Source organism: Stegostoma tigrinum, chromosome 18 (genome assembly GCF_030684315.1).
Source record: "Stegostoma tigrinum isolate sSteTig4 chromosome 18, sSteTig4.hap1, whole genome shotgun sequence".
Taxonomy (NCBI): Eukaryota; Metazoa; Chordata; class Chondrichthyes; order Orectolobiformes; family Stegostomatidae; genus Stegostoma; species Stegostoma tigrinum.
The window spans coordinates 40,527,119-40,550,321 of NC_081371.1; the positions used below are offsets into that span (position 1 = coordinate 40,527,119).

At 40.5% G+C, this 23,203-nt stretch overlaps 1 protein-coding gene across 13 annotated transcripts in view; it reads right to left on the reverse strand.

Moving 5' to 3' along the window:
• The window catches only part of ppfia2 (PTPRF interacting protein alpha 2), a 418,215-nt gene that overhangs the window by 253,114 nt on the left and 141,898 nt on the right, over positions 1 to 23,203 (reverse strand). For 11 of the 13 annotated variants that reach the window (XM_048548309.2, XM_048548307.2, XM_048548304.2 and 8 more), the window contains one exon: positions 4,352 to 4,426. The exons of the other annotated variants lie outside the window; for them this stretch is intronic. In XM_048548309.2, coding sequence (XP_048404266.1) covers positions 4,352 to 4,426 — 75 coding nt within the window. The remainder of the gene's footprint in view (positions 1 to 4,351; positions 4,427 to 23,203) is intronic. 13 annotated transcript variants of the gene reach the window in all.

Sequence of the window (23,203 nt, forward strand, 5' to 3'; positions counted from 1 at the left end):
CTCTCACCCATCCCTTCCTCCCACCCCAAGCCACACCCCCAGCTACCTACTAACCTCATCCCACCTCCTTGACCTGTCCGTCTTCCCTGGACTGACCTATCCCCTCCCTACCTCTCCACCTACACTCTCTCCACCTATCTTCTTTACTCTCCATCTTCGGTCCGCCTCCCCCTCTCTCCCTATTTATTCCAGTTCCCTCTCCCCATCCCCCTCTCTGGGTCTAAGCCCGAAACGTCAGCTTTTGTGCTCCTGGGATGCTGCTTGGCCTGCTGCGTTCATCCAGCCTCACGTTTTACTCTCACTGAGATGGCTAGTTTACCTGAACCTGATGGCTTCAGATCAGTCAATGCTATGTTTGGATGGTTGAAAGTGTACCTCACAATACCACCCAAATGGTTTATGTTCACAGTCCCTCAGTGACCAGCACTGACAAGCCGTGAGATTGCTTATGTCGGTGCTTACTGAAAAGGGTTGCTCACAATACAAGAGTGCATTAATGAATGGGAGTTGGAGAGTCGTTCATCAGCATAGTGACATCAATGGAGGCAGAGGGCATGGTCTTTGGATAAACAATAGCAGGGTAGTCACACTGGGATGGCTTTAGAAGCAGTGAAGGGACCTGTAAAGTGCTTATTGTATCCATCATTCCTTTGACCATGTGCAAGCTATATGGAATAGGTTGTCAATGCCACAAGTTTCAGATTAAGGACCATTAAGGGATCATGGTTGATGGTGACACTGTTTCACTTAAATCATGTCCACCCAGCAGATACAGAGGTAGATGAAGAAGAAATTAGGCAGTTTGGTTCACTTGTCAGCTAAACGAAACTGCTGTCATAACAGGACACTTTTTAGTTTTATTCTATTGTATTCTCTGCCAATGCAAATAAACTCCCATCATTTGGTTTTGTTGCATATGTACAGAACAGGCATAATCTGAAGATATCACAGATGTACAGAAGTAGGTAACAAAGGCACTAACTGCTTTAGCCTCTGAGAAATGAGGAAAGGCCTATCCATACTCAGCTTCATCTAGATGGTGCATCTCAGACACCATCAACAAAGCAGAAGCTTAAGGAGCCACTTGAAATGTGTGAACTCTGTCAAGTTTTCAAAGGCAGTGAATTCTCATCTACAAACATTGTAGATGTCAATCTTTGCCATGACTGGTCCACTTTCCACAATGGGAGCACATTGAGAGAGGACAAAACTTATGGTGAGATGAATGGACTGTAGATGTAATGCTGCACACAGACCTTCACAGCATGGCATCTTCCTTGATGATAAGCATCTGGATTATCCAGTTACTCAACTTCCCTTTGCTAGGTACTGACTTGGGTGCTGGGGAACAGGCGGAAAGGCTGCGAAAAAGCAAGCTAAAGGTAATAATGGTCCCTTTTCAAGGCACTTCCATCTTGGAAGATGGATCCTTAACCTTTCTGACAATAACAAGCATCAATGCTGATCCAATGACTGAGTCAATCCTGCACAATTATAGGTGGCATCAAATTTGCCAGGGTCAGACATCAGAGGATGCTAAGCACAGCCAGCACATGAATAAGAACAAAAATAGGTTGGCTACTGTCACACCAACTGTAGGTACAGGGAAATTATGCCATAAAAATTACAGTAAGTGAACACTTAAATTCATGGTTTGGTACTTGGTATTTCACTTGATGATAATTACTTGTTCAATGCAAAGGCCTCTAATATATGCTGAAAGTTAAAAATTTTGCAATACAATTTAAAATGGCTGGTGAATATTGACAATGACTATATGTGGAATCACATGTGGATACCGTGTAAAAGTGAATCCCTTACAGCACACGTTGACAAAACTTTGACATGAGCTATGAAGCTTAAAGGACTTGACAAGGTTTATATTGAGAGCCTTGTCTCCAAGGGAATCTAGCACAAATTTCATAAGGGCAGATTGTTTAAGAGCAAATTAGGAAATTTTTTTCAAAGGCATGTGAATCTTTGGAATTCCCTACCCTAGATAGCTGTGGGGAGCAGATGAGAAACTGAAGCACGAGATCAGCCACAATCTTCTTGAATGCCAGCACAGAATTAACAGGTGATGTGGTCTTCTGCTCCTCCTACTTAGTTGGTAAGGGTCTCTTTTAAAAGGTCATCAAGACTGCCTCTGCAAGAGAACCTCTTGTTTTGGGGGACCTTATGCTGGCCTTGTGATGTATTTGCTGATCAGAGAATCTTGTGTCTCTCTCCTACACGTGACACTGGTGATGAACTCTGCATTCCAGTGCCATTTAATCATGGTACGGCACCCTACAGTCATGCTCCTCTGTCCTTCACTCAGTGTTTTCCTCTGGTTCCAGGATTAGTAGTTATTGCAGCATGAAGTTTTGTAATAGGTGACAACTGATGAACTTGAGGTATTCTTGAAGGGGCATTTTGCAAGCTTCTGTCTGAGCTATTGAGGTTATTAAAACTTACCTGTAGGAGTTAAATAGTCTGCTTGATGACATTTGTACTTGTAAAATTACTGCCATACTTCACCTGTGCTGTGGGATTGAGTGAGAAAATCCATGTTCTTGAGGATATAATCACAAAAGCATTCATATGGAAGAATTTGGATTGGTTTAAGTAGGTATGAGTTATTTTGATTTCTCAAAATCCCAACATAACTGCATGATATGCATATTGTAGTTGCAGATGTCTTGAACATTCAAGGAGTGTTCACAAACACATCTAGTTGCACTGAGGGAGACTTGACAGCCACATGAGTATAGCCAATTATCTCCAGCAACTAAGGATTGCAGTCAAGGTCTTGAAGCCAACTTCCTTTCTAAGATCTGGCTTGATTGATTGTCAGCCTGATAGCACATGCTCTCTGTGGCTTTCTTTTAGTGACTGGACAATGGCTGAGAGTCACCAAACAATTTCCACATAATCCCTGGAAGAATTTGGGTAAAAAAGTTGAATACCAACTAAAGTCATTAGCTGTCTGCTTCCCAATAGCATCAACTCCTGCCGATGCATGTCATACAGCTCCTCCACCTGCCTGGACAGACTGACCTATGAGTCAAGGTTGAGGAAAGTGGGCATATTTAGTAGAATGAGAAAGTTTCATAGAAATTGACAAACTTCTTAAAACAGAATAGCAAAGTAGATGCTGAAATGATGTTTCCTCTGATTGTGAGGCTTAGTGCCAGGGAAACTGTCAGAATAAAATGTAAGCCACTTTGTATTGATATGAGGAAGAAAGTCTTCGATGACAGAATGTTGAACACTTGGAATTCCTTTTCCTAAGGAGCCATGGAAGTTCAGTCATTAAGTTCATGAATGAAACTGACAGCTTTTTAGTTAATTAGGGATAATTTGTAGAGAGTGGGAATACAGAATTGAGTTGGAGAATTAGCCATAATCTAGAATTACAAAGCAAGCTTGAGGGCTGAATGGCCTATTCCTGCTCCCATGTTACAATGTTATTATACAATATGACTTGATCTCTATCACTCTGCAAATAATGCAACTTCAAGATTCCACCTGCCACCCTCCCTTAGGAGCCTGTCTATGACATTTAAAGCAGCAGTCCAGACAAAATTCCAAACGGTGTCTGCTTGGCATTAAGTCAAAGTCTTGTCTCCTGTTTTTTGCTGCAAATGTGAAAATTCAGCCATGGGATGCCACCACTTCTGACTCCTTCTCCAAATCTCATACCACCCTAACTTGGAAATACACCTCTCTTGCTCCACTGTCTCTGGATTAAAATCGGAATTCTCTACATAACTGCACTGTGGGAACATCTGTAACGCAAGGATGTGGCAGTTCCAGAATCATCACCTTCTCAGGGTCAATTAGAGTTGGTAAGAGGCAGCCTTGTAAGTGACACTGACATTTCATTAATGCATTAGAAAGAAAATGTTCCCTGCAGTAGCCTAATCTTTTACCCACAGAGTATTTGAGTGTGGCTTCCATATTCAATGAATACGATTGCTAAAAATGAAACTGGTTTTACGACTGTTAATGTGCAAAGAAAAATGGTTGAAATGGTAAATGCTTTACAAAATGAGGACTGAAATAGCTAAGTACTGATGAATATTATCTCAAACTAGCATATAAATGGCCATAATACATTTCATAGTTTAGGTTCAAGGGAAACATCACAAACAAATAAACCTGCCTATCATCAATACCCATTTGATTCTACAGTTGGTGGTATAAGTTGCTATGATCACATGTTGGTAGCAGTGAAGCTTGGTTAGAATCCATTGATTATGACTCATTATTTGGTGACATTTCATGAAATTGTCCTGTAAGCCAGATGATGTGGTAAAATAAAGGCAAAATTATTCTAACTGAAGAGAATTGTGTTTAAACTTGTTACCTCCTGGTTAGCAGCTGCCAATTCCTCTTCCAGTGTGGAAACCCTCTCCAGAGCAATTCGTAGACGTTCCCTCACCTTCAGACAAAAGACAACAGATTTGTATAAATTGTGGGCATTTTCTTGTGCAAATGCATCGTAGTGCTACTTATTGAACTAATGTAGTTCAACATTATGGTTCCATACGTGATTAATTAGGTCCAATGTTAATGCTGAGTAAGTCATCCAAATTTCTCAGTTTAGTCCACTTTTTTGCCTCTGTCTTGGGTATCTTCTAATTCTGTACTGATGTGTTCAGTACACTTCAGGTTCGGCTGTTTCTTTGATAAACTAAGCATAATACTGCAATATTCCAACCAGGTACTGCAGCAATATTTAGCTTAAACTGTTGGGACTTAAACTAGCAAGGAAATTTGTCAAGCATGTATCTAACCAAATGGCATTCAAAAGAAAATATTTTCTCTGCAAGTTTTCCTTTTTATAAGCACTGACAGTAAAAAAAAATTGATTTCAACTACCTAATTATGATTATCTCACAGCATGCAAATAGTATGGTAAGAATCAAGTTGAGGTTGACAATCAAATACTATTTGTTGGATTTTCACTTCAGAGGCAGGTAAAAGGAACTGGATCAAAAACATGCCTCTGGTAGTAAACTGAATTATCTTGTGATTTCATGTGGTGTGAGCCCTTAACTAATAAGATGTATTTCCCGGTCAAAAAAAGAGACCGTGGGACAGGAATGGAGAGGGGTTAGAAGCATGCCACTGATTTTAGACACTCATGGCAGACATAACGGAGGCTGCTGGTTGCCCTGAGAGAGAAATCTTCAAATTATACAGAAACTTTCCACAGCATGGAGACAAGATGTCAGTAGAGAGGTGATGTCCTGAACTGGATCTAATGTCAGAAATTCTGAAGAACTATCCAGAAAGGTTGAGTGCAAAGCACTTAAAGTCACAAGGCATGTTCTCTCTGTCGTTGTCCACTGTTTTCTTATATTTGTACTGCATACAGGAGGACACTTTAAGTCATCATCTGGAACTGCTTTTAACATCATGACACAACAGCATGAGATGGTGAAAGAGATAATGGGATACTTTTCAGGGAGGACAAGGCAAATGAGCTTCCTTCCATGGTGCTAAGTGATTGTATATTCTAGGCTGCACTTCCATGTATGTGTTAGTGTAGGTATCCCAGAAGCTGTTTCATTCTGTGCTCCTCGACCTGAGTCAGCAGGACTCAGTTGAAGTACTGCTGAATCAGGAGATACATTTATATCAAGGATCTCCATGAACTCTTCACAACCTGAGTCTAGCCTAGCACAGCAGAGGCACCTCCTATGTTCAATATCATCCTCCTCCACTTTTAATTTGCACTCTGCTCTCAAATCTTCCTCTTCCACTAATGAACTGTTTTTTCTCAGTTCTAAATTTCTTCTTCCAAAACATGACTTTTCTTCTAGAACTCCATGAAGAGCCATCTAAAAGATGCAGCAGACCCCCACAATGACAGAGCAGGATCTTTTTTGCAGGGTGCCATCTGATAAGTCCAGTCGCTACGTCTTCAAAAGCTTGTACAGTGTCCTACTGAGAAGGTGGTATTGGCTGAATTGTCGATGTCTCCTGTTTGAAGATTTCCAGAGGAATGAGTAGTCACGTCTTAAAGGATATTCCTTGTCCCCTAGGACCTGACCAAACATTTTCACGATAATAATTCTGAGACAGTACTGGATGGTAGAAGATGAAATTACAGTAGCTGACAGGAAAGTGAGTGCATAAAAACAAGCTGCTATAGTGACCTTAATGCCGAGGGAGTAGAGGCCCTTCCTGTTGATGAATCTGAGTAGGTACTTACGAGGTGCTTTGATTGCAGCTAGATGGGATTAATGTTGCATTGCATCTGGGCAATCTAACCCAATGTCCTACACACCTGAGTATCAGATTTTTTGGGCTACCAGTATGTTGAATTTCTCTCTTCACTCACTTCTTTCTTTAGTTTCCTTTAATTCTCCTTTGTTTTTTTTTCCCTCCCCAACTTTTAAGCAAAACAGCAGAAGTTATTGGTCCATTACAGTTACATAAGACAATGAATAATAATACAATACACAGATTCAGGGTTTAGGGCATCACCAAACCAAAAAAATGTATTTTGTAAAATAGGTCAGGTATGCACTTATTACATTTCAGAAGGCATACAAATGCTACTTTACTTCTGAGGTTCTGTTAAGTACAGTATAAAAACATAGCCAATTACTCTGCTCTGCTTTTAAACTATTTTAAGATGATATTTTTACCTGTATCTTAATTTTTGTAAACTCTTCCCTGTGTTGTGGGAAAAATTTGCATAGGGTTTCCCAATCTCTCTCCTTAACTTTTAACAGAAACCCTAGTGAAACACAGTTCTTTCATTGAGAACCTCCACAGAAATGAGGCAATTGTTTCTAAATCTATTTATGAATCATTCAAATGAATGCACCAAGAAGAACATTGTGTAAAGAATGAAATAGCCCTACACTTTACCCAATTAAGAAGCTACTTGCTGTATAAATTAAGCATGACATAATCAAAAGATCAGGAATCCTAGATGAAAAACTAAAAGCTAATTTTAGCTTAAGTCAGCTGAAACTGAATTATAATTGTCACTGGTTAAGTCTTCTTATCTTAATTTAAGAGGCCATAGTCCATACAGGACAAGAGGCATCTCCTTCCACTAGGGAGGGACAACTGGTTATGTACAACCTGAGGGTAATAACCTCATAATTTGAGGCAAGGTGAGAAGGCTGGACTTTTGTGAACTGACACTGTCTACCAGTAATGTGGATTGAAACTACCCTGTTCACTTTATTCCTTACAGGATTATAGCCATCCAGCCAACAGAGATAATTGCCCTGTCTCAACATTGGCAAAAAACAAACAATCATTAGTCTCCATTTGCTCATGTAGAGCTCTCTGTACTGTATAAGAATGTGTGCATGAACAAATGTTGGAGAATTTTAAATTCTCATGTCTCCTGGTTCCAATGCTTTATGTTAAGGGGCAAACAGAATTCTTCCCCTTAGAAAATTCTGTATGAAAACAGATAACAAGCATTTACAACAGATGCAAAAACTACCTAGCATATAGGTAGATGGCCATAGTCATTAGATGTTAGTCAGCACAGTAACAGGACATCAGTTTTTCCAAGATGATTTTATGTGCAGCTACTTCATCAATGACCTTTCCTCCATCATAAAGTCAATTTGCTGATGAATGGATAATTTTAAACACCAACCTTGAGTTCACAGGAAGGTGCAAAGAGGGTGGTTGCTTTAAAAGCTAAATGAGGGACTTTTTATAGTAGTCCAAAGTTACCTGTACATGTAATGTTTACTCAATATTGCTTTTTGGTTTAAGTAAAAAATCTTGAAGCCTGAAATCATGTGATATTTCCAGTCAGTCATTAGAAATCTTCTTTTTTAAATTTGTTGGCCTTGACAGAAGTCAAAACAGCTGATTTTATTAAGAGCCAATATAGATTCCTAGAATCCCTACAGTGCAGATAGAATTCTTTCAGCCCATCAAGTCTGCACTGACCTGAACAGCAACACACCCTATCCCCATAATCCCACATTTACCATGGTCAACCCACCTAGCCTGCACACAATGGGGGAGTTTAGCACTGTCAATCCAATAATACTTGAATCAGTCCAAATTCTCTACAGTATGAGACAAAAATATCATTAGGTCCTTGAAAAATAATAATATTAAATGGAAAGTGATAAATTTATGTGGATACATAATTGGATTAGCAACAGGAAGCAGAGGGTGATAATCAAATGACCTTTTTGTCAACTGTAAAACAGTTTGCAACAGTATTCACCAAGTGTCAGTTCTGGATCCATTACTCTCCAATTGTTATGCATGCCACTTTATAAATTAACGTGAAGAAGCATTGCTAAATTTGCAGATGATATAGAAGTTAATAAGGTGATGGTGACACTTGTAGATTCCAGAATGATCAAATGAGTAAGGGCATAAGAGGAATACAACACACAGAATTTGAAGTAATTTACTCGGAAAAACCAACATGGATATACAGCATACAATAAATAACTTTGTAAAAAGTGTAGATGAGCAGAAAGATTCCGATGGTTACAAACAGTCTTAAAGTGACAGTTCCAATTGTTAAAACTGTTTAAAAGTACATATGGGTTACAATACTGCTAGGCAGGAGATCACCGAGTGTAGCTCAAGAAGCCAGATGCCATACAGGACAAAGCAGACTGTGTTTGTTTGATTAGCACTCCAACAACTTAAATATCCACTCCCTCCACGTGATACTTCACAGCAACTCAACACGGCTCCTTTTGACAGCACCTTCCAAAGTTTCAATCTTTACCACTTTGAAAGACAAGAGCAACAGATGCATGGGAACACCACGCTATCACCTGTAAATTTATCTTCAAACCACACACTGTTCTGACTTGGAACTATTTTGTCAATCTTTCATTGTTGCTGGCTCTAAACACAAACTCACTGTAGATGCACCTTAACAAATGTTTTGAAAAGGCAGCTTACCAACACCTTCTCACAGACAATAAGGAATGGGCAATAAATGTTAGCTAAGCAAACAACCCCCTCCTTCCATGAAAAGAAAATTAAAGGGGTAAAAAGTCCAGTTACAGGAAGATGTTAGAAAAGTTAAGATTGTTCTCCCTGAATTAGAGGATTAATAGGTGACCCAGTAGATCTTAAAGAACTGGGAAATTTTGATAGATTTTCTTTCCATTGGGGAATGGATTCCTAACCAATAGCTACCAATTCGCAACACTAACAAAAAACTAGAGGGAGGTGAGAATGTTTCCATTGAGTTGTGAAACTGCAATGTGCCACTTAAAAAGTCAAAGGAAGCTGATTCCATAAATTGAGTCAGGCAGCCATTCCAGGAGGTGGAATCTATAAAATTCCAGTTGGCAATTTGCTTGATTAGAACCCTCCAAAGTATCTATTTTAAATTGGAGAAATCAGAGGGCTCTGCTGAAGTTAGGCAAATAGTTACCCAGATAGGAGCAACTGCCGATGCTGGAGAATCTGAGATAACACGGCATGTCACTGGATAAACACAGCAGGCCAAGCAGCATCAGAGGAGCAGGAATGCTTGACGTTTTGTGTTGGGACCCTTCTACGGGGGCGGGGGCGGGGGGGGAATTTTTCTGAAGAGTCCCGGCCTGAAACGTCACGCTTTCCTGCTCCTGTGATGCTGCTTGGCCTGCTATATTCGTCCAGCTTAACAAATAGTTACCCAGATGCACTTCAACAATTGAAACTTAATCTAACTCCTGGATAACTATTAAACTGAGCTACCAACATACACTGCACCCCTCCCGCAGACCCATATACCATCAGAATCCTGACCTGAGAATCCCTTTCTCTTGGAACCCAACACTCCTCTCTACCCCGGGACTCAGACCTACCACAACCCCTCACCTACCTTACTACATACTCTTAAGAGCCATCAAAGAGGCTGATTGTAAAGCAGAACATTTAAATCAGATACAACTGCTACTACTGAGAAAAGGGGGGCATGATGTGACTTTCCACAATTGGCTTAGTGATCATCGACAGAGGATGGCTGTAGAAGTCTGTTTGTATGAATGGATCCCAGTGTGCAGTGGTGTATTACAGGGATCAGTTCTCAGTCCCTTATTGTTTGTGGTATTCATAAATTATGCATATAGCATGTGGGGGGTTAATGGGAGACTGTCTTTACTGTGACCTGTTCAGCCAGTGTTAAGTTTGAGGAAGATATAAACAGATTAGTCAGATGGATAGGTAAATGGTCATTAATTCTGATAAATGAGGTGATGCATGTCGGAAGTATGTTCAAGACAAGGGAGTACTCAATGACTGGCAAGACACTAGGATGCTCAGAAGAACAAGGGGATCTTGGGGTACTTAATCATAGATCCCTGAAGGTGGCAGGACAAGTTAATAGGGCAGTTAAGCAGACATATGGAACAACTGCTTTAATCAGTTGTGGCATTGATTATAAGAGCAGTGTGGTCATGTTGGTGCTGTACAGAACTTCGGCTAGGCCATAGTTGGTGTACTGTGTGCAGTTCTATTCACCAAACTATAGGAAGGCGGTGACTGCACTGGAGGGAATGCAAAGGAGATTCACTAGGATGTTTTCTAAGATGGAGGATTTCAACTATTAAAGCTGTGAAGCTTGGGTTATTTTCTTTTGGAGCTCAGAAGATTTGAGGAGGAATCTGATTTGAGGGGCAAGGGCACAGTGAATAGAATGCACTTGAATGTTATGACATTCAAGGATGTGTGCCTAGTGCAGGAAAGTGGGATTTGTGTATACAGCAGTATATTTTTGGCAGCATAGACTTGATGGACAAGGGTATTTCTTGTATTGTCTGCTTCTATGAACTGACACAATGAGGGATCTGCCAAATTTAAAATACTCTCTACACTTCCAAAGGGGCACTGATTAGATCACCTGGCAGAAATGCAGAGTTCTTTCTTAATATAAGAAAGGAGCAGAGTGGCAATCTGAGTGTGATTGCCACTTGTTTGAAAATCATCTGAACCAATTTCTCTCAAAGAACCAGCAAAAGCATGACAGGCTCAATGTCCCCCTTCTGTAAGTAACTTTTTAAAATGATTTCACAACACTATAAGCTAAGTGATACAAATTTAACAGAATCGTAAATGAAAATTCCTAAAAATCTTTGCAAATATTTCAAATGTACAGAAAACATACTAAATATTTGCAACTCAGCTGATTTTAAAAAGTGACCTTACCCTTAGCTAACTGAAACTGTAAGTTGCAGCAAACTAGATCATTAATATTGGCTGGTTGACAGTAACAGAATTATTTGAGCTGTGCCAGAAGGATAGAAGCTGGCATAATGCAAATATCCTGCATAAGCCAAGAAAGCAAATTTCACCAAGTAAAGTGACGTTCCAAACTTGAATCTGAACAGGAAGTGAAAAGAGACTAAATCAAGTGAAACTCAATTATACTAAATGAAAACTGAAAGAACTGCGGATGCTGTAAATTGGAAACAAAACACAAATTGCTGGAAGAGCTCAGCGGGTCTGGCAGCATCTGAAAAGGGAAAAAAATTGGAGTTAATGTTTTGGGTCTGGTGATGCTTCCTCAGACTCTGGTTTTTTTCTTCACAGATGCTGCCAGGCCTGCTGAGCTCTTCCAGCAACTTCTATTTTTGTTACTCAAAATTATACTGTTCAACAAGGCATTTGGTGTCCTGAAAGGTGTATTCAGTCCAACAAGCTGTTACTTTACTCTAAGTGGTGGAAATGATAACTCACTGCCAAAGATCTAACTAAACAGTTATATGGCTCAACTCTTTTAAAAAGAGAACTGTTCCTTCATATGTTGTCTCTTGGAAAATATTAAGTGCTCTCTTTCTTCATGAAGAGAAGTCAGGACGGTTTCAGAACAATAACTATCTTATTTGCATATGATTCATCCATTAAGACAAAGTAATCTGCATAGTGAGATCAATTTTACTATGCTCCTCAGTTTTAAAAATATTTTAAAAAGACGACTCCATGAAGATTGCATGTCATCATGCTTCTGAAGTTCACTGATTGGATCTTTACAATGCAATAAATCTCTGGTAGGGAGTAATAACAATATATATTTATTCTGCACCATGAATGAACAAAACATCTCCAGTCACCTCACAAAATCATTTATGAAATAAAGAAATTCTGAGTCATGTAAAAAGATGCCGAAGGCTCGATCAAAGAGTTGTTTTAATTTTATGCCTGAAAGGAGTTAGGTGAGGTAGAGAGGCAGAAAGGTAATAGGAAGAGTATTCGTGAGCTTGGAACTGAAGTAGTTAAAGACATGGCCAAGACAGCAGGATACATCCCTCCCAATAGAGGGGGCAAGGTAATAGAATTTGAATAGAGGGATGAGACTTTTAAGATCAAGGGTGGAATCTTATAGCAGCCTAATCAATGTAAGCTATTGCATAATTTGAATAGAATATAGAAAGTTATTGCCATGTGAATATTTGTATGAAAAGTACAGTGAAAAGTTGTTTTTTTTACTAAGTCTTCCCACCCCCACCACCCCCCCCCCCCCCACCCCGCCAGCAGTGTCCACATCAATGACAGTTGGACAAGAAATTCAATGAGATCTACTTTGAAATTAAGCGCATTCACTTCATCTTTTACACTCTGGATGGAAGTGAGGGTTGTTTCTCACTAGCCATTAACTAGCGAGAAATTGCTAAGCTGCCAATTTAGGAGGATTAACACTTAAATATTTTATGAATACTCCAACTCATTTCTTTCATATTCAGCTTCCTACCTGACCAAGCTTCCCCCACAAGCTTGACATCTCAAAAATGTTGACATGGAAATCAGAGTGACTACCTGGAAACTCCAGCATGTCCCTTTGCTGTAGGGAGCCTCCATATTGCTCAGCACCAAATAGAATCTTAGGGCACAATACATGGGCTCCTGCCAGAGACAGCTCTCATTCATGGACATGGGAATCTAACCTCTGCCAACATCCCAGGACACCTCTTGAATATTCTTGCAGGAGATTTAGCAAGCCAAGACTTGCATTGTAGTCTGTACCGGCAACTGGCACTGAAAGGCTGCTATGAAGGCACTTTGCAGGAACAACTCTTGGATTGGACCAGGTTGCATCTCAGAGCTGCTCTTGCTCTTAGCACTCATTCACTTAATGTCTACCTGCAAGCTAGCAACATCTATGCTTTGTCTTGCCTTACTGTGCCAATTAAGTGCAGTCACACAATTAGGCTGCTTCCCTTCTGGACACAGGAATGTGCCTCTTGCTATACAGTAGTGTGTAATATCAATCTTACAACAGCACCATGTGGTAGCATTTAATGTGACAAACACCCTGTATGCACAGCAAGCAAGCAGCTCTTCTTCAAAGTCATAGGAGATTGATCCTCACTGAAATTCGTGGAGGCACCTGTCAGTTAGAGGTCCCAGCACAGTAAGTCAAAAGCAGTATTGTATACTGGTCCAGAAGATTGGCGAGTCAGATGAACTCAGTCAGGGGTGTGTGTTTTTGAAGTCTAGACAGTGGGTCAGTGTCAGTCCTGTGGTTGCATATTCGTCAGTCTGGAGAGTTGGGCTCATACAATCAGGCAAAATTGTACAGTCATTTTCATAGGTTTGGGCAGTCCCTTGCTGGGGCTGTTGGGTTAACCCAATCAAGGGGATTGGTAAAGGTCAATTTGTCAGATCTGACTTCAAAATCTTCACTATGATGCAGGACTACACAGCCACTCAAAGGTTCAGTACATGCCAACTGGCATGCTGACATATTAGCTTTTGTTTCATAGAATAGAATCATTAGAATCCCAGAAATGCAGAAAGACGCCATTCAGCCCATCGTGTCCACATCCTCCCTTTTGAGGAGAATCCCACCCAGACCAACACCACCCCCCCCACACTATCCCTGTAACACCCTCCCCTCCCCCAACCACACTTACCATGGCTACTCCCCCTAGCTTGCACATTCCTGGACACTATATGGCAAAGGCAATTTAGCATGACCAATCTACATAAGTTGCACACCTTTGAACTGTGGGAGCAAACTGGACCACTCAGTGACACCCATACAAACATGGGGAGAATGACTGTAAGGCTGTAAAGTGGAATTTTCAGAGTCATACAGCATGGAATTGGACTCTTTTGGTCAAACTTGTCCACGTCAACAAAGTTTCCCAAAGTAAACTAGTCGGTTGTCTGCATTTGGCCCATATAGGTCTAAACCTTGTCTTTTCGTGCACCTCTCCTAATGGCTTTTAACTGTTGTAATTATACCTGCATCTACCGCTTCCTCTGGCAGTTCACTCCACATATGGACCAAGCTCTGTTTGTTTTAAAAGTCTCTCAGATCCCTTTCAAATCTTTCACCTATCACCTGAAAAATATGCCTTCTAGTTTTGAACATTCCCATTCTTGGGAAAGGGCCTCTGCTATTCACCTTAGCAATGCCCTCATGATTTTATAATCCTCTTTTTAAGGTCACCCTTCAACCTCCTACACTCCAGTGAAAAAAGTCCACAAAACTGGGTCCCTGGCACTTTGAGGTAGCAATGGTAACTACTATGCCTAGCTTTCCCACCAAGGTCAGTACCTGACCTGGGAGGGAGCACAGGAGGCAGCCTTGTCAATGTTTCCTCTGAGACCTTGTTCTCTCAATCTCAGATGTCAAGGAGGTGACTTCGGGTGGAGCTGGCCACTTACTGAGATGGAGGACATGCAAGGCAAAATACCAGTGGTCAAAAATAGCATGCAATGAGTGGGACTGCCACTGGAATTGTGTTTCCAGTAATTGAGGTCATGCACAGACTTTGGAGATCTGCACAGCAGAAAAAAATAATTAGCAGTAATGTTGGTGAGGGGAACAAATGAAGCACACTCAATGGAATGAGATTTGGGACCTATTCTTTGTGATTCAGAACTACAGGCTGGGTGGCAGGTGGGAATCACAACGTTCAACTCCTCACCCGAGGAGGGAAAATCCTGCCCCTTGCAGGAGAAAACTGGGACTGCTCCTGCAGGGATGCAGAGTTATTCATAACACGCCATAACCACAAGTATCACCCTTCATTTCACAGCAGCTGTCAGTGATTCCACATGTTGTAAAGACCTCTCTTTCTTTTTTTCTGCTTTGCAGGTATGGCCAACTTGTCAACCATCTCAGTGGTGAAATGGCCAGCTCTGGCAGTAATGACCTCCTCAATCCCTAAAGTCAACAAAAGCAAGGTCTCAAAGGAAATGTTGACAAGGTTACCTCCTGTGCTCCCCATCAGCTCTGACACCTTGGTGGGAATATTAGACATAGAAAGTTTATGTATGTTGTTTTGAGTTCCCCACTGTAACAACTGCTTGGCTAACCATGGAAAAATGTTGCAGGCCACTAGCACTTGGAAGTCTACTGCAGGCCAGTCCCCCAAACTCAACAGAGGCAGGCAAGGTCAGAGTGGTGTTGGCAATCAGGGACTTTGCTCTGCAGGAAGAGAAACAGCAGCTGTAGACAAGTATGTGGGACACAATGCCCTCATCAGCAACTTGTCCAACTGTCTTTCCCTCTCTTTTGGGCTCTATCCTATCGTTTACTCCCCACCCCACCCACCTCCCTATTTTCTGCATATAAACTTGATGTTTTTCCCAGCCACCACTCGTTCTGAGGAAGGGTCACTGGACCCAAAACATTAACTGTTTTTTCTCCTCCACAGATGCTACCAGACCTGCTGAGCTTTTCCAGCAACTTTATTTTTGTTCCTGATTTCCAGCATCTGCAGTTCTTTTGGTTCTTACAATGCCATCATTGCCCAGAAGCTGCACGGGTGTATTGAGTTACGAGACTCTCTGTCTGCCTTGGTGAACAGGGTGGCATGGTGACAAGACCAGGGTGTTGTCCACTGTTTCCACACTTGTAGCCAACATGTTCCTGGCTATGCTTGAACTACACTCCCACTTGATTCCTGTTCCTATTCATGCTTCACTATATTTATCCTTGCAGATATTGTTTCCCTCTCTTCATTCCGCACTGATTCAAGTGGCAACTTCAGACTGGGTTTAGTGGCGTAGCTTCTTCTGCCAGTCCTCTGGGTATACAGTTCCTCTGTTTGTGGAGTAGCACAAAGCAGGTCCTGTTGGAGAATTGCCGGAGTCATCTTCCCCTCTTCTGACATCTTCCAACTCCATCCTTGACCGAGCATGGCAGCTTCAGTGTGCCAGTGTTCATCTGCGCACAGAAGCCTTTTAAGTACAGCACAGGTGCCCAGCTTGCTGGGCTTTTGGAGGATCTCTGGTGAGTGGCAAGTTGTTCCAGGAATGACACGTGATAAGATGCAGCTAGAATCAGATGTAAGCGACACTGTAGGGACAGGTTTGTAATAAATGAGGTGTGTTTGGTTACACTCTGATAGAAAAGCTCCCCACGCCTCATGAGAAGAGTCCTCCAAAACTTGGGGAAACTCGCATTTAGTCAAAAATATGTTAGTCAGCTCAATGTGTTGCATGAGGTATAGGTGAACAAACACCAGGACGATAGGAAAAGATTTTTTTTTTTTTGCAAGTTAAGATACACGCAGGAGAGTTTTGGAAAATGTCATATCTAGACAGGGCTGAATGTGATAGGTCAGCCAGGAGTGCATTGGAATATTCAAGTGAAGACATAAAGGTACTAATGAGGGTTTTAGCAGAATAGCTGAAACGCTACGATGTTGAACAGCAGAAGTGCAATAGGCAATTTTAGCTATGACATAAATTTGAGGTCAGAAACTCATCTCTCAAAAATGGCTTAATTTTGGATTATTACCAGAGAAAAGTATGGATTCAGAAGTTAGGGAACAGAGTTTTGGAGCAGATACTGGAAAATATTACTTCATTCCAAAGATTATGATTAATAAACTTGTCAGTGATGTGAACAATGGCCATATGATTGATATTATAGAAAATAATCTATACATTATATGAAGACACAATCAGTCACATGGATGAAATGGTGGCAAACAGAATTCAATCTAAAGAAGACTGACATGATCCATTTGGGGAATGTTAAAAGACGATGTAATACATAATAAACAGTATAATACTGAGAAATATAATGGAATAAAGAGATGTTCTATTCAAGTTTCTAGATAGCTGAAGGTAGCTGGATAGACAAAGTGGTAACTAAGGAATGAGATGCTCGCCTCTATTAATTGACAAATACACTGAATATATGAACTGAGAGGTTATGTTTACTATACACTGTAATTGTATTATCCAGTGGCCATGTCACAGCTGGAGTACAGATTATTGGAAAAAATTGTTCACTACAATATTGGAAAGATGCAATTGCATAAGAGTTCACCTGCACAGATGTCAGAGGATGTTGTCTTGACTGGAAAAGGTTCAGTTATAAAGTAAGATTTGATAGGCTAGGGATGTATTTTTGGAGCAGGTAGCTTAGTAAAATACTGAGTCTCATCTATGTGGGGTGTAGATTGACTAGGAAGATCCCAGTTCCCTGTTTCAGGTCCACAACTGGAAGGCAGGGATTTAATGGTTAAAAAGTAGATTTAGAGGAGATTCAAGTGGATCTGTTTTCACCTGGATGGTAGTGGGAATTTTAAACTCAATGGTAAACTTTGAATGGGTGGTAATGGTAGGAACAGGACAGTTTAAAAACTACTTTTTTATATATTTGATTTGCCATAATCCAGAAGGTTATGGTTCAAGAGGTGAAAAACAGGATGAAGCTGGATGACTACCTATCATCAGAACTGATACAATTGGTGAAAGAGCTTTACTTCATGCTGTAAATCTTTAAGTAATTGACCATTGTATAACTTGATTGATTTACTTCAATTTGCAGCAGGAATTGGATGGCCTGTACAATGGGTAGGTAACTTGTATGTTAAAGTTATTTGCCAAATACTTCAGGTGAAAGTTATTCTCTATAGCTCAGTAATCATTAACCTCATGAAGTTTTACATTTCTCATCTCTCAATCAGCCTTTGGGGAGGAGACCAATCTTGGTCAAACAGGGAGTCAGGATGGCACACATGAACCAGCACCAAGTACGCTTTAAGAATGATTGTATTAACTTTGGAAGCTATTGTGATGGCTACATTTAATTCATGCAAAACATTTAAAGTTAGAGGAAAGGCGAGAGCATGACATCAAGGTGCACAACAAAACTGAGGTCAACCAGAGAAAAAGGTCTTCCTGTGCATAGAGGCATACCTGATCCAAAGGATTTATGGTCAGTAATGGGGAGATCACCATTATAAATTCGATATATTGCTACAGCATTTCCTCGGAAGCACCCTTGGACTAAACACCTCCACTTTCTTTATCAATGGCCCTCCTCTGCCATAACGGCAAGAGTAGTTCTATTCACTACTCACCTGACTATATGGGTTACCTGTACCTGGCTATGTAAGGTGACTTATACCTGACCACACTAAGCAGCACATGCTTGCTTAGAAAATGGCAGACAGAAACTAAGCAAGGCTAAGCAGTCTGCTCACAGTGAAATGCAATGGTATCTTTGAACAGGATTGCTAGAAGGTCAGTAAAAGAACGCTGTAGGTTCCCATCTGACACAGTTCCGGTAAAAGGGTGCCTTAGGACAAATAAATGACCAGTTCCGGCCTTATTACTGAAAAGATGATTGTCTCAGTAAATGAATAACATTAGGTCCTCAAGCAGCTACAAAGATAACAGCTAAAGTCATTTCATAGTAAATAGTTGCCACTTTGAAGCTACCAGCCACACTAAATAGTTTCTAGCTTAAAAAAAACTCTAATCATAGGATGTGATAATGGGAACTGCAGATGCTGGAGAATCCAAGATAATAAAATGTGAGGCTGGGTGAACACAGCAGGCCCAGCAGCATCTCGGGAGCACAAAAGCTGACGTTTCGGGCCTAGACCCTTCATCAGAGAGGGGGATGGGGTGAGGGCTCTGGAATAAATAGGGAGAGAGGGGGAGGTGGACTGAAGATGGAGAGAAAAGGTGATAGGTGGAGAGGAGAGTATAGGTAGGGAGGGGATCAGTTTCAAGGCTGAAGAGATTACAAGAGTTGCAGGTGGGGGAGAGAGATTCCGAGGTTGGTCTGGAGGGAGGAGGGTAACTACTTCAGGTTAGGCATCCCTGGAAGAAGCTTCGCAGTGAGGTTAAAAGAAGTTGCCCTCCTCCCTCCAGACCAACCTCAGGGAATCTCTCTCCCACTGCAACTTTCTTGTAATCTCTTCAGTCTTAACTGCTCCCCCCTGCCGCCTCTCCCTACTTATTCCAGAACCCTCACCCCCATCCCCCTCTCTGAAGGGTCTAGGTCCAAAACGTCAGCTTTTGCGCTCCTGAGATGCTGCTGGGCCTGCTGCATTCATCCAGCCTCACATTTTATTATCTCTAATCACAGGAGTTTGTTTCAGTACAAAACCAGAATATTATACAAGCCTTAAACAGTTAAGCTCAGATGTGAAGATTAACTCTCCTTAGGAGATGCCTTCTCTTATGCCCTGAACAAGATAGATTGATCAGAACCCATAAATTACAAAATGCTGACAGTAGAAGTAGTAGTATAACGTTATACTTATATGTAACTTTATAACAGAAGTTAACCTTATAGCAATTAGTTAAAATTAACTGACTTTTTATTTTTACATGTAATTGGGACAGTTGGAAAACAAAAGGTGTAACTGAATTTGATAAAAGACAGCACCAAAATACAATGGGGAATATAATTTGAGCTGTCTTTACAGATAAACAAGCCAGAGGAAGACCCAAAGGAGCATAGCCATTAAACTTTTGCAATGTGAGTGAAATAGAATGCGTAGAATGATCCCAAGGCCTGGAGATTACAATGTCTGTCTGGCTAATACCATAAGATCATGGGGCTGCTCATAGGTTCCCATCACTGATTAGGTGTCCCAAAGGATTGGGGGGGAAGGATAGTGGACACACTGCACTTGATTGTAACACAATGTACAAAAATGCTGCATTTCTTTGTAAATCAGACCATGTGTCATTGATCTATCTTCCAAAGTCAGATTTAAGGAAGATCCCAGGCCCTCTCCCTGTATAAACTGGTTTCTGCTTGAATAAACATCTTCCACTTGCCTGAATCCTGTCAGTTTCCTGGGTTAAAGGGGTGTGAGGGGAGTTCTTAGTGCAGTGTCCCTTGCTAGCTTAACTTCAGTCCTGGACAAATGAGTCATGATCATGCCCACCCACTTCACTTGTTCAGAGAATCCAGAGGTAAATGCTACCTTTACACTAAGGTTGATGCTTGGCACTTAAGTTATGAATGCTATATGCTCTTTGTCAACCCAAACCATCAGTCCAGGTCAAGTAGATGTTGCTTGACGGTTTAGGTTGACAAGGAGCATATAGCATTCATAACTTAAGTGCCAAGCATTAATCATCGCTAGAAGGAAAGGAACAACATGCTTCCCATTACTATCAATGACAGCATTTCCCATGATCAATGTACTGTGAGTTACCATTAAATCAGAACCTTTACAAAACGGGTGTTATTAGCATTGTAGTTCCAAGAACAAGGAAGAGTCTATCTACTCAGTCCCCAGTGGCTCAACAGATGGGCCCTTGAAGCCTATTCAAAAAGCTATTAAGGAGTTGACCATGTATTGGTGAGCGGGGCAAACTCATTTAGACACAAAAGCATGGAAAAACACATCTGGAATGCCAAAATTATGAAGTTGAAAGGCTACTGTATTCCTTCCAAAATTAGTACCTTATTTTCAAGTCTAGGTGAAATGTTGTCATGTCTTTTTCCATGCCTTCATTGCAGTGATAAAACTTTTTTGTCCTGTATTCAACACAGACAACAATTAAGTTACTAGATTAATACACAGACAAAGTAAAGGTATAATCTATTAACTGAATTAATTCAATGTGTATCATCTCCATGTCCCCTTCTAGGTGTATCCTACTTTCAAAGTGAACTTTTCTGGCTGTACCTGCTGGCTGCAAAGGAGTTTTTAATGGTTAACTCCTACATGAATTTTTAAGTGATTTCAATATTTATATATGTTCTACTTAATTAGTTATATATTTCTGAGCCAAAACTATATTTGTAACCTTGTATCATTATACCATGGTTGCCTCATAAGTGTACACTATGATTCCATAAATGTGTGAGAATGCAGATATTTTTTCAGAAAATCCTAAGGGTCTTGTGCTGATTTGGCTTCATCAACTGTACAGTAGCAAACATGGCATCAGCCACTTTGGAGTAATACTGTGCATCACAGGTTGTGACATCCTGCAGATGTCTCCAGCTCATCTCTGGAAGTAGGCAGAAGTAATAATATTCAAGGCTGCGATGATCTTGACTACTACAGGCAATGCATGTTTTCCTGGTCCAGAAGGCAGCAGGCTTTGTTCCAGGAGGTTGCAGCTGTCCTTTTGAGACTTGAGTCTCCTGAGGCACTTTTGATCAGTGATGTTCAAAAATCTGATCATCTACTGGCATTTCCTGTATTGGGGATGTTGCCACTGTGTCCATTTTTTTTTTGTGTTCATCCCCTTCTATGCAGTGGAGCAATAAGTTGCTAACAAGTTGTTGTTCCTATTATGTTGGTTTTGCTGGTTGGACTATTGCATGATGCTGCTCTGTGTTCCTCACCAGAGGTGCAAAGGTAAAGCTGCATAAACTGATACCATAATGCTATGAAAATCAGCAGCTGTGAAGTAAAGATCAAAACCAATACCTTGCAGAAATAACCTCTATCGTCTTACAAATTAAAACTAAACTGAAACCACTCTCTCAGAAAAACACCTGAGTGAAAACTTTTCACCGAGGTAAAGAAGCAGCTGTTCTGTTCAGTGTTTAAAAGTTTTTCAAACTGTAATCTCATAGTCAGTTAATCTCTACTGTGTTGTTCTTGACCTATGAGACCACGAATATCAGGCAGCCCAAAAAACCTACTCACAATAGTTAATATCAAGATGCAGGGGTATATCCTGAGACATTTGTCTGTTTTACAACTTAAATGCAGACATTTCTGTCCTGCAAGGGTAAAGGTTTATACTATGATATTGTTCCCTTAAACAGCTTGTATGCATTTACACCCACTCCCATGCTGTAATTTAAAACTCCTTCCTGGTTGCAGAAGTGATGATGCAGTGCACTGAATGAATCCTATACATGTTGAACAAATGTGATATGTGCATAATGGTTTTGAACAAGAACCTATTTATTATATAATTTATTTCCCAAAAAGTATATGTATTTGACATATGCTTTATGATTTATTAGATTATTGTACCATAAAACAACGCATCTGAGGCTCTGAGAGACCTTAGTTTTACAAATAACCATATAGAGAATGTCCATTGCATATCAAACACATCATTCTCTGGTAGCCCAATACAAAATGCTGATCCAACTAAGGTTAAAAACATCAAATATACTTAAAGCTCTTCAAATTCTTTCACATCACTTTTTTTAAAAAAGTGGTGCACAATTCTTCCAGCAATATTCATTAATATTAATAATGAAATATATGGCAACAAGGGCTATAGTGCCACTTTCCACACAGAGGAAAACTGATATTTTAGTCGCACCTTATCACAATCCCAGCATGTCCCAAAGTTCTTCACAACTAATGAGCTACTTGTAAAGTGTCGTACAAACAAATTCAGAAGTCAAATGTGAAGTCTCAAACAGAAAATAAATATAATCCATTTTGAGACATGGTTCCCACCCACTCCTCGTGCTAAATTATTTGCTTTCATGGATTATCTGCAGATAAAGAAAAGAATCTCAAAAGACAGAATGCAAATTCCTGAAGTATGTTCTCCGTCGGTGAGCCTTCATGTCAGAATGCAGACTTGAAATGTTGGCACTAATGATTTGACGGGATTAGTGTGCATTCAAACTGTGACATCCCAGGATCAATGAAAAGTAACCCTTCAAATAAACAAATATACTTGAAATGGGCTACCAGTCATAATGCACCTCCGGAGGTAACTTATCTAAATGATGGGGTCACTGTTCTGCTGGTCACCTGCAGCAGTTATCAGGTAAGTTCCACGAAAGCAGGTACTGGAGCAGACTATCTGCAGAGTGGAGTACACCTGCAACTCATTTGGTCTCAGTCGTGCAGTCTTTCTTCTCCTGTTCCAAAAGAGTGGTTTGTAAACAGCTATCTTAAATTTTTCTTCAACTTAGCTTTCATTGGCAGCTGCTGAAGAATCATGATTTTCATCTGACATGCTCACTGACTTCAAATTTCTTGATGGAATCCTTTAAACAGGTAATAAGCCTGTATTTCCATATTTCAAATCTCTTTTAGGTACCTACATGAAACACTTC